This window comes from Naegleria lovaniensis (assembly GCF_003324165.1).
Source record: "Naegleria lovaniensis strain ATCC 30569 chromosome Unknown tig034, whole genome shotgun sequence".
NCBI lineage: Eukaryota > Heterolobosea > Eutetramitea > Acrasida > Naegleriidae > Naegleria > Naegleria lovaniensis.
The window spans coordinates 107120-118122 of record NW_025407857.1 but is presented as its reverse complement, the minus strand read 5'-3'; the positions used below and the strand labels follow the sequence as shown (position 1 = coordinate 118122).

General features: G+C 37.2%; 4 protein-coding genes across 4 annotated transcripts; 1 reads left to right on the top strand and 3 right to left on the bottom strand.

Moving 5' to 3' along the window:
* Positions 1-376: 376 nt before the first annotated feature.
* C9374_008619 (uncharacterized protein) lies at positions 377-4296 on the top strand (the record flags this gene model as incomplete). The annotated part of the gene is made up of 2 exons (XM_044698715.1): positions 377-1498; positions 1636-4296. The coding sequence occupies 2 exons, from the start codon at positions 377-379 to the stop codon at positions 4294-4296; spliced, it is 3783 nt and encodes a 1260-aa protein (XP_044545259.1).
* A 590-nt stretch (positions 4297-4886) lies between these two features.
* On the bottom strand, positions 4887-7019 carry C9374_008618 (uncharacterized protein; the record flags this gene model as incomplete). The annotated part of the gene is made up of 4 exons (XM_044698714.1): positions 4887-6346; positions 6415-6522; positions 6628-6847; positions 6924-7019. The coding sequence occupies 4 exons, from the start codon at positions 7017-7019 to the stop codon at positions 4887-4889; spliced, it is 1884 nt and encodes a 627-aa protein (XP_044545258.1).
* A 104-nt stretch (positions 7020-7123) lies between these two features.
* C9374_008617 (uncharacterized protein) lies at positions 7124-7818 on the bottom strand (the record flags this gene model as incomplete). The annotated part of the gene is made up of 2 exons (XM_044698713.1): positions 7124-7445; positions 7523-7818. The coding sequence occupies 2 exons, from the start codon at positions 7816-7818 to the stop codon at positions 7124-7126; spliced, it is 618 nt and encodes a 205-aa protein (XP_044545257.1).
* Positions 7819-8855: 1037 nt separating this feature from the next.
* Positions 8856-10754, bottom strand: C9374_008616 (uncharacterized protein; the record flags this gene model as incomplete). Its single annotated transcript, XM_044698712.1, has 1 exon — positions 8856-10754. One exon carries the CDS (start codon positions 10752-10754, stop codon positions 8856-8858), a length of 1899 nt encoding a protein of 632 aa, XP_044545256.1.
* Positions 10755-11003: the final 249 nt, after the last annotated feature.

The following is an 11003-nucleotide window of genomic DNA, read 5'->3' as shown; positions in this document are numbered from 1 at the left end:
ATCCTTGTTGTTTTGTCTGAGTTGGGTCTTAAATAGGCACCTGGTAACAAAATTTTCTTGAGTGCACATGAACTTGACCTGTCAACTGTGATATCACTGTCAACAGTGCTGTTCCACACAAAAAACAACAAGAAACATCACCGTTTGGTTTCAAAAATTGTCGTGAACTTTTCAGAGGAACCATCATTCAACTTACTCTGAACACTCTCGTACCGTTTTCTCGTCATCACTGATTTCATACAAATAGGCTAAAAACATCATCACTAAATAGTTGAGGACACACCGAGTTCGTATTTCACTTTTGAAAGACAGTTTTTGTACTACCAGGGTTACAACCAAAAAACAAGTAACAACCAACAACCACAACAACAACAAGATGAAGCCACTGCTGCTACTGAGGAATGCTATCCCAAGAATCCCTATTCCTCTTCCTTCTCTGAATAGTGCACTATTCAGTCATGACCATTCATCGATAAGACACAAAACCATTCAAAACAACAACAACAAGTCTTCCATGACATTGGTACGACAACTCGTCTTCTTCATATTCACTCCATTCATCATTGGTTTATGGATTTCTCTCATTTCCACAATGATTGGAACTGCACATGCTCTTTCAACAAGACCCTTTGCTTGGGGCAATGACATGTTTGGCACTCTCGGTGTTGAAATGGGAATTCGTAGTGCCTCTCCCTCTAATGTATTAACACCCAAGAATATTGTGAATCTGACTCTCTCATATCAATATTTGAAATTGAGTGAAGGATCTGGCTATTATTCACAATATCTGTTAGCTACAACGGATATTACAAGTACATCATCTTTTGAATTATTGGGAATGGGTGATGAAAGATATCTTCCCTCGTACTCGACACAAAATGTGAATTATCCCATTCAGGAAAGTCCAGTTCCATTACATTTATATAATTCGTTTGGAAATATCTTGTATGTGGTTACATCTTCAAGAGTGAGTATTGCTGTAACCAAAGATGCAGCACAAAATTACATCTTGTATTCTTGGGGAGATAGTTCGAATGGAGGACTGGGAGATGGTGCATCCACCTTTCGAGGTTACGTGACCATTCCAGTCCAAGTTCAGATGCCAACTCCTTGTCGAAAAGGTTTAAAACAATTGACACATTATGATCAAGCTTTTTTGCTTTGTCAAGACTCTGAAAAGCAATATCTCTATGCATTTGGTTACAATAATTTCAATCAAATGGGAGTGGCTGCTGGAGCAAATTCAACGACTCCAATTTCTGTGAATTTGAATGTATTTGGAGGAAAATCCATTGTCAAAGTTGTAGCAGGACATCAATTTAGTGTGGCATTGACCTCTGATTCGAGTGTCTATCTCACTGGCTTACTGTACATGTGTTTTGAATATCCAACGTTTACTCAATTAACGAATATTCCATTGAGTGCAGGAGATCATATTGTGGATATTGTAGTTGCATCTTCTCATGTCTTTATGTTGACTAATACTTCAAAGATTATTGTAAGTTTGTAATTTTTCACACGACGAGTCATTTACACACATACCTTAACACCAATGAATCATTTATTCCTTTCATCAACATCTTCACACATCAATCATCTTATAATCACACACACTTGGTGACATACATTTCACAGCTATATGGAAACAAGTATGAATATCTTGGACGTTATTACACAGGACCACAAACATGTCCCAGTATTGTCTTGTCAGATATTTATTATTTTGGATCAAATATTCGTAAAATTGCTGGTGCAGGTGATTTTGCTTTAATTCTCTCTGACAGTAACAATATTTATGCCATTGGAGATAATCGATTTGGAAATCTAGCAACTGGAAATAATTCAGACATTTATGGTCCCTATCTCATCAATTCTTGGACTCTCTCAGGTTCAGATCGAATTACTGAAATTGCTGTGAGTCAACTCGGAAGTTATGCTGTCATTGCTGACAATGGACCATTCTGTAACAGAATTCTCAATTCCGATACATCTGTCTGTTCAGGTAATGGCAAGTGTATCACACAAGATTATTGTCAATGTAAGCCAGGTTATTTCGGAAGATATTGTGAAGAATGGACATGTTTTGGAAGTCTAAAATCCTCTTCAAGTGTTTGCTCTTCACAAGGTACTTGTCTTGGATTGGATCAATGCAATTGTACGAATGGATACACTGGAAATAAGTGTGAAAATGCACCATTTGTTCCATCTCCTTATACATGTTATGGAGATACTGGAAGTTCCTCATCGGTTTGTTCAGGACATGGAAATTGTGTCGGAAATGACAATTGTTCATGCCATGCAGGATATACTGGCCTTAAATGTGACATTCCAATATGTTTTGGAATTTTAGCAAATCAAAGCAATGTTTGTTCCAAGCATGGAAATTGCACAGCACCTGACACGTGTACTTGTAAAAATAGTAACTATTCTGGAACTCAATGTGAAGTCTATTCATGTTATACCGTGTCCTCATTGAGTCCTAGTGTATGCTCTGGACATGGTCAATGTCTCTCGTATAATCAATGTAATTGTTCGTATGGATATACTGGACTGACGTGTTCCTATTTTACTTGTTATGGTCGATTGTCCAACGATGCAGGAGTATGTTCTGGATATGGAAACTGTATTGGAATCGATCAATGTAATTGCACTTCTGGACGTACAGGTTCTCAATGTGAATCTGTACAAATTCCATCATGTTTTGGAATTCCATCAAATTCTGCTCTTGCTTGCTCTCGTCATGGACGATGTTTCTCCCAAGATACATGTTTTTGTGAAACCAATTATGGAGGAAATCAATGTGAACTCACTTCCTGTTATGGTTTATGGTCCAATGACACCAAGAATGTCTGTAATGGAAAAGGTTCATGCTCGTCTGTGAATAATTGTACTTGTCAAACAGGATACAGTGGAGATCAATGTCAAAACACCATTCTTAATCCACAACAAAATGCAGATGCAGCAGCAGCAGCAACAACAACAGCCATTGCAGTTGGAGTGACCGTTCCATTGGTCATTATCATTGTACTTGTGGTGTTGATTGCTATTATTATGTGTGTCTTGTTTTTCAAAAAGAAAAAGACAAGTCACAAGAAGAATCCATCCACAACAGATCGAAATGAAAATTCTCATGTGGCCAATACTCAGAGTCATTTGATTGATCTCGAAATGAATATTCAACAAGGTACTACTAGTAGTAGTAGTAGCTCTGAATTGTTCAACAGCAATAGTAATAATAACCAAAACAACAGTTCGATCGGTGCTGGTCAACTTGCAACAGAATCCAAAGCAATGCAATCCTCCTCATCCTCTCAAATGGCATTCATTATGAATGAAAATCTAAAAACCAATTCTGAAGTTTCAGATTTTCCTTCAGAAGCCAGTATGCATTTCAGCACCATTACAGGAAATTATGGAATTATGGATTCATTGAATTCTTCGAATGGAACTCACACCAATTCTTCCTCTTCCTCTGTTATGGATCCAATGTCCAGATATACTAATTTAGTTCGAATTGGAAGAGGTGCTTTTGGATCTGTTTTTCGAGGAAATGATTCGAAATTGGCAGGTAAACCCAAAGCTCTCAAAGTGGTAAAATTCAACTCACTTGCTGAATTGAACACAGCCATGAAAGAAGGAGCTCAACTTATGAATTTGAATCATCCTAACATTCTGAAAGTGAATGATTTCTTTGTAGATAAGGATCAAGTCCTTTGTATAGATATGGATTATTATGAAAATGGAGATTTATCGAAATTGACAGCTCCAAACGTAGAATGTCCTGAATCAATTGTGAAACACATTATTTATCAAATGTGTGATGCTTTGAATTTTGTTCACACCAATCTCAAAATGATTCACAGAGATGTGAAACCAAGTAATATATTTATTGACAAGATGAGTCAAGATCATGTTCATGTCATTCTTGCAGATTTTGGACTTGCAAGAGCGAATCAAGGATCAACCAATAATTCCTATGCTGGAACACCATTATTCATGTCTCCAGAGTTGGGTCTTGGAGGTAAATATAGTTTCAACACGGATGTCTATTCATTGGGTGTTGCCATTTACCAAATAATGACCAAGGATGTTGTTACTTCGATTAGTCACTTGTATTTTGATGAAGAATGCGACGCCAAAGAATTCTTGAGAAACAAATTAAGCGAGCCAGGAATCTATTCCAAAGAATTGATAGAAATTGTGGTTAGCATGTTGGAGAAGAGTAGTTCAAAACGACCCTCAGCCGGAGATGTGATCAAGGATCCTTATTTCTCAGACATTCACAATGTAATGTAATTGACACACTTGAAATTAAAACGCGTGTCTACACTCTCTTCTAATTCACAACACTAGATTTTTTTGCAGATTCGAAAGTTGCTGCTGTTGAACCGAACCCAAACTCTCAAAAAAAATATCTTCTCTCAAGGTACGTGATGGGTCAGATTGATTTTCGTTTTGTTGTGAATCATCATCGGACGAATGTGTTGATGAAATTCAATGACCATGAATTGTTATTATCATGTAAAATTTGTTATTGAACGCTCAACACCTTCCAATAATAATCTTTTAAAAATCGTGATTGACTTTTTAGATGGTCGGTGCAGGTGATGTTATTGCAATCATTGTATTGGTTTTGTTGATTCTCTTCGGTGTTTTGATCGGTATGGGTTATATCAGAAGAAGAAGAAACAACAAACAATAAGCGAAATTTATATTCTCTCAGTGCACCCACAACACGAGCACAAATTTTGACGTGGTTGATGATGATATTGTGCTTGAACTTGGAATTATACTCCAACATCAGTTGTCACGTTACATTAAATATTTAATTTATTAAACTTTGAAACTTTTTTCTTGAGCTTTTGTGAAGGCGATGCTTAGAGAGATTAATCCACCTTGATGTCCTTGTAGATTCGCTTGACAAAGTTATAGGTGGCGGCAAAAGCAATGGCTGCACACATAAATGAGAGACCAGCACAGAACATGAACGTAATACCGTAGTAGAATACGAGTTGGAATAGACCTCGCATTCTTGTTTTTGTGTTCAAAAAGTAAATCGAGTAGAGGAATACATAAAAGCCAGTACTTGTTCCAACCAGCACACAATGCCACACCCACTTCCAATCTTCAGAATTCAATAAGAAGAATGTAGTGACAATTGAAACGCAAGCAATCACCACAATCAGAATGAGGAATACCAAAAGTAAAAATCCATATACATAGTAAAACTTATAATTCCAGAATGAAGTAAAGACAAAATAGAGCTCAATAAAAATACTACCAAATGGCAAAATTCCTCCAAACAAAAACATGCTCAAAGGACTCAAATACCATGGTTTTGAAGGAATTGGTCTTGGGAACTGATTGACTTGACATGGGAAATTATGAGGTTTTGGTCCAGTCTTGGATGGGAAATTTCTACCAACAATGGTACCAACAAATGTTAATGGTAAAGTAATAAATAGCCACATAACAAATACTGTGAGCATGGTTGTAAATGGCATAGCAATGAGAGCATTATAAGAAACAGCCAAAAAGTTCAACAATAGGGATACCAAAAATACGGTAAATGGGAAAATGCAAGCTGTCCAAAGAGCAGTTCTAATCCATCGATCTCCAGTTCCTTTCCATTTCAAATAGAAATGACCACTGAAATATCCTCCAATAAAACTAGTCACACAATACATGATGACAAATGCTCTCAATAAAGCGCCACGAGTATCATGCCATGTATTGGCAATGGAGAGAATAATCAAAAATAGAGCCAAAAAGAGCAAGTGAAAACCAGTACCCAACACTGCACACAACAAAGTGAGATTTGTTGGCTTGCGGAAAACATCTCCATGTAACATTTTCCATGGGCCACTGTCAGATGAGTCTCCACTTCCAATAATATCGAATTCACTGTCACTTTCATTTCCTACTTCGATGTCTCCTCCAAGTTTTGATTTTGCATGTTTTTCAAGGGCAGCCAAGTCCTTGTGCAAAGTTCTAATTAAAATCATGAAAACAACTGCACTCAAAAACAAAACCATCATAAAACTGTTAATAATGGAAAACCAGTGAATCTTGTGTTGGAAGAAATTTTGCTCGAGATATAACTCAAAACGTTGCTCAAAAGGAAGCTTAGTATTTTGATTCCAAACTACTTCGTAGGTAAAACTAATTTCGTTTGTGTTTTCTAATAATGGCTTTCTTCTTGATGTTGTTAAATTTACGCTAATAATTCGATCTTCATTCCACTCAATTTGAAATAGTTGATGAGTATAAACAAAAGGAACTTTTTCAATCTTGTCGCCTTTCTTTGTGAGTGCATAGCCTCCAATCATGGCCCACATTGGAAGATCTAATTCCGAACATTGAAAGAATGGTGTGTTGTTGCAACATACTCTTCAAAAAACACTAGCTACCTACCATCTAGATAATATTGATACCAATATTGATTGTCGATAGCATAAATGTATTGTTGTATTTCCTTCTGAGTTAATGGCATTTTGCATAGACGTGTAATCGGAGTATTCTCTTTTCAATTATTAATATAAATTCAAATTTTGGCAATAATGATGAAAAGGCATTAGCAAAACAACAAGATTCAACCGAAATTTCCTGATATAGAGAAACACTTACTTCTGAATATCGTTTCAATTCCGTAGACTTTTACAAGGTCTTGTCCTTGCAGAGCCTCTCCAAGCGACAGTGATTTATATTCCAATTTAAATTCACCCCTTGTAGGATCATTTGGTTTGCAAACAGGAACATGTGATTCATAATATGGATATGTTTCTAACGGGTTATAGTGTGGTCCAACATGATTTGCCCATAAAGTAACCGATTCTCCAACTTCATACTACACAACAAAAATCGGAAGATGATGAATCAGTATACGCTAGAGTATATATTCATTAAAAAATTGTTGTACATACTCTGTGAGTGGTTTCATCAGCCATTACCCCAATCACCATCACGGTAATAACGAGTGATGTCACAAGCAATGACAGCAGCCAACGGTGTTTGAGCATTTTTTGTAATTTGGTGTTATCCGGAGTGACACTGAATTAACAAATTATTATTATTTTAATATTTAATTTACAAATAACAAAAGTAGAGTTATTACAATAGATATTTAATCTTGTCTCACCTTTAACCTCTTGGTGATAATCTTGTCAGGTGTAATGACATGAACAACTGCACCCCAACCGGAAATACAATCTCTGTCAACAGCTGCCAAAAGACATTGAGAAACTACTTCAAAAAGATCATCTGGCTCCATATCTGGCCTGTACAACGATTCACACATTCCGTAAAGTGCTTCACTACAAGTACCAGAGACCACAAAATTGTCTGTATAACAAGGAGCACCAATCAAATCTTGTGCACAAATAAATGGCTTATTCTCGTCTCCTTCAAGGCCAGCAATTACTGGTTCAATGAACCATGGTCCGAATCTAATAAATTTTTCAATAATTGTTGTGATTATTTTCAGAATTCGTCGTCTGGAATCACTGATCAGTAGTACACCTACCTCTTTTCATAAAGCATATTCGAAACAAGATTAGACAAGCTGCTTGGCTTGATGAGTCTCTCTTCTTTAAGATTATACAGATTCATTCTAAATTTCAATTTTTCATGAAATGTTTGGATATCAGTAGCTAATCCGGTCATTCCTATGAAGCACTTGTCATGGATCTTGAAAGCCTTTTGCATATCAGTGCCCACAGTTTGTTGTCTGATACCGTATCTAGTGTCGGCAGCAATCGCTACACAATTCTTCCCTGTCATGGCCACTACACCACCACCGTTGTACTCAAGAATACTCATTTTTTATTGTGTTGTTTTAAGGCCAAAAATAGATTCATTTGCGAAACTCAATTCCTGCCACATTCCTGGCAAGAACAGACTAGTTGTCTTCGTTGTTGAAAGTAAAATCCTCATGACGACCACGGAGGTTGTAGAATGCTGGACTTCAAGATTTGTTACTGGTTTCCAAAGCCTTATTGCAATTTCTCAAAGTCAACCTCTCAGCTTGATACATTGGAGTAGCTCCATCACCCAAATAATTGACTTCTAGCCTTAAAAAATGGAAACATCCGAGGAGGTGTTGTTGCAGTTGATTCTGTCAGGTACATTGAATGAGGAGCAGATTGAGAACGTTTTTCAGAGACTTCATTCAAGTTCTAATGGCTCGAATGATCTTTATAGGTTCAAAATAGACGCCTATTTCAGGAATGGACACGATAACAAAGCATTTGCACTATTTCGGGAAGAAATAGAAAGAGTTGAGAAGGAGTTTCAAAGTGATGAGACAAAAAAAGAGATGTTTCTTCAACTCCTTCGTCAATACTGTTCCAAATGTAAAGAATGCAATTACCATTTCAACGCCATGCTCGGCTATCAAATGATGATAGAGGTCATCCTCGATCTCAGAAACGGGCCCCGCAGCAAACAATTACGGGATTTATCTCAGACAGATCTTGAGAAAATATATGAATTATTTTGTGAGAAATATGAATGTTCTTTGATATTGGGGCAGAAAGGTATGTTAAATGAAAGGGTGTAAAAGTTCATTTGTGCAGTGGAGGCATCCTCTTGCTTGAGCATGATTGAAACTATTCAGTTGCTTTATCAAGAGAGGAACCAGCAGCGCAATTCGGGACTGGCAAATTGTTGTGACAAGAGTGAGACAACACCCTCAAATTCGTTTCTTGGAGGTAAAAGCGTTAATGTTCTCAAAGCTTATCTTCGTCTACAGCGTTCAATCAAGACAAAAGAGTTTAAATAACAACATCCAAAACATTTAATAATTGCCATCTCTACAAATAAGTAGCGCAAGCATCAAACGCTAATGACAAACAAAATTACATGACCAAGTATGATGGTCCACCTCCGCCTTCTGGTACAGTCCAGTTAATGTTCTGTTTAGGATCCTTAATATCACATGCCTTGCAATGCAAACAATTTTGAGCATTGATTTTCAACTTTGGATTACCTGCTTGATCTGGAATAAACTCATAAACTCGAGCAGGACAAAAGTATTGCTCAGGGCCGCCATAAACTTTAAGATTAACATTGACAGGAATTGCTTCATCCTTCAGCTTCAAATGAGCTGGCTGATCGTGATTATGGTTAGTTCCGGAACGAGCAAGATTTGTCAATAAGTCAAAACTAATCTTTCCATCAGGCTTTGGATATTCAATTTTAGTCACCTCAGAAATTGGTTTGGTATGTGCATGATCTGTTGTATTCATTTTAACGGTCCAAGGTGTTTTTCCACGGAAAATGATTGAATCAATACCAGAAAGTAATAGACCAGGATATAAGCCATATTTGAAATAGGCTCTAATATTTCTCTCTTTGTAAAGCTCTGTATAGAGCCAACTACTCTTAAATCGTTCTTGAAATGTGGAAGCTTCAACATCATCTTTAACAAGAGCTTCAAAAACGCTTTCAGCGCCCAATATTCCAGATTTCATAGCGGTGTGAATTCCCTTAATTTTAGGAACATTCAAAAAACCAGCAGTGTCACCAATCAAAATACCGCCTGGGAATGAAAGCTTGGGGAGGGCTTGGATACCTCCCTCTACAAGTGTTCTTGCACCATACGCAATACATTTACCTCCTTCGAGCATCTTTTTAAATAATGGATGATGTTTTAACTTTTGAAGTTCTCCATATGGACTAAGTGTTGGATTTTCATAATCCAGAGCTGTTACTTGTCCTAGCGCCATTCTATTCACTCCATTTGCATTAAAGTGATACATGAAAGAGCCACCATATGTTTTTGCATCTAATGGATAACCAACAGAGTGCATAATTAAACCTGATTCAAACTCAGGGTGATTATCAGGAAATTCCCAAAGTTCTTTGACACCAAGCGCAAACGTTTGTGGAGCACAATTTTCTCTGAGTTTAAACTTTACATTCTCATAGAGAGTTTTTGTGAGAGAGCCTCTACATCCCTCAGAGAAGATTGTTTGTCTTGCCTTCAGCATAATTCCTGGCTCAAAATTATCCTTTCTCTTTCCATCCTTTCCAATACCAACATCTTTTGTGATTACACCAATCACTCTATCATTATTTTCATCTGCATAAACAACTTGGTCAGCAGCAAACCCAGGTAAAATGTCAACACCAAGTGCTTCTGCTTGCGTAGCCAACCATTTGGCAATTTGTCCCAAACTTACGATATAATTTCCGTGATTGTTCATCTCTTCAATTGCTGGTAGTCTGAAGGCTCGTTTTTCGGTAAGGAACATCATTCGATCTTTAGTTGCAGGAGTATAGAAAGGTACATCAAGATCCTTGTAATTTGGGAACAGCTCTTCAATAGAACGTGGTTCCATACAGGCTCCAGAGAGTAGATGAGATCCAACTTCTTGACCCTTCTCCAACACGCAAACGCTAATATCTTGTCCTGCCTCTTGAGACAATTGTTTCAATTTAATAGCACAGGACAATCCCGATGGCCCAGCACCTACAATGACTACGTCATACTCCATAACTTCTCTTTCAATAGGTTCTTCTTCATTCTCAAGAAGCGCCTCTTGATGTTGAATAGAGCAAGTGGAAAAGTGTTTTTTCGATGTTTCCAATAAATTCCATGATGTAGAGGAGGAAATTAAATCGTTGTTCTTTCTGTTCAAATTTCTTGTAATTTTTAGACCAGCATTGATCACCGACGATGATGGAAAAGTACCCAGGGTCTTAACTGCTTTTCGGAGAGTATGTGTTGAAGATGCGAGAAGTGTGTGGCGCATTTTTTTGTAAACTTGGTTTCTTTCAGAAAGTCTTTACGAAATTAACTGTTTATGCAGATGAAAATAATGATAGAGTGACACAGTGGTTTAACTCGAGCCAAAATTCTCCAGCGAGTTTGTTGGTGTGTTGGTTGCGTCTCACACAACAAAACACACAAGGGGCAGCATTAAAATGACACACGAGCTAAATTATGAGTTTGTTGGCATATATTTGAATAAATAGATATGGATGTACTACCACAAGAGGAA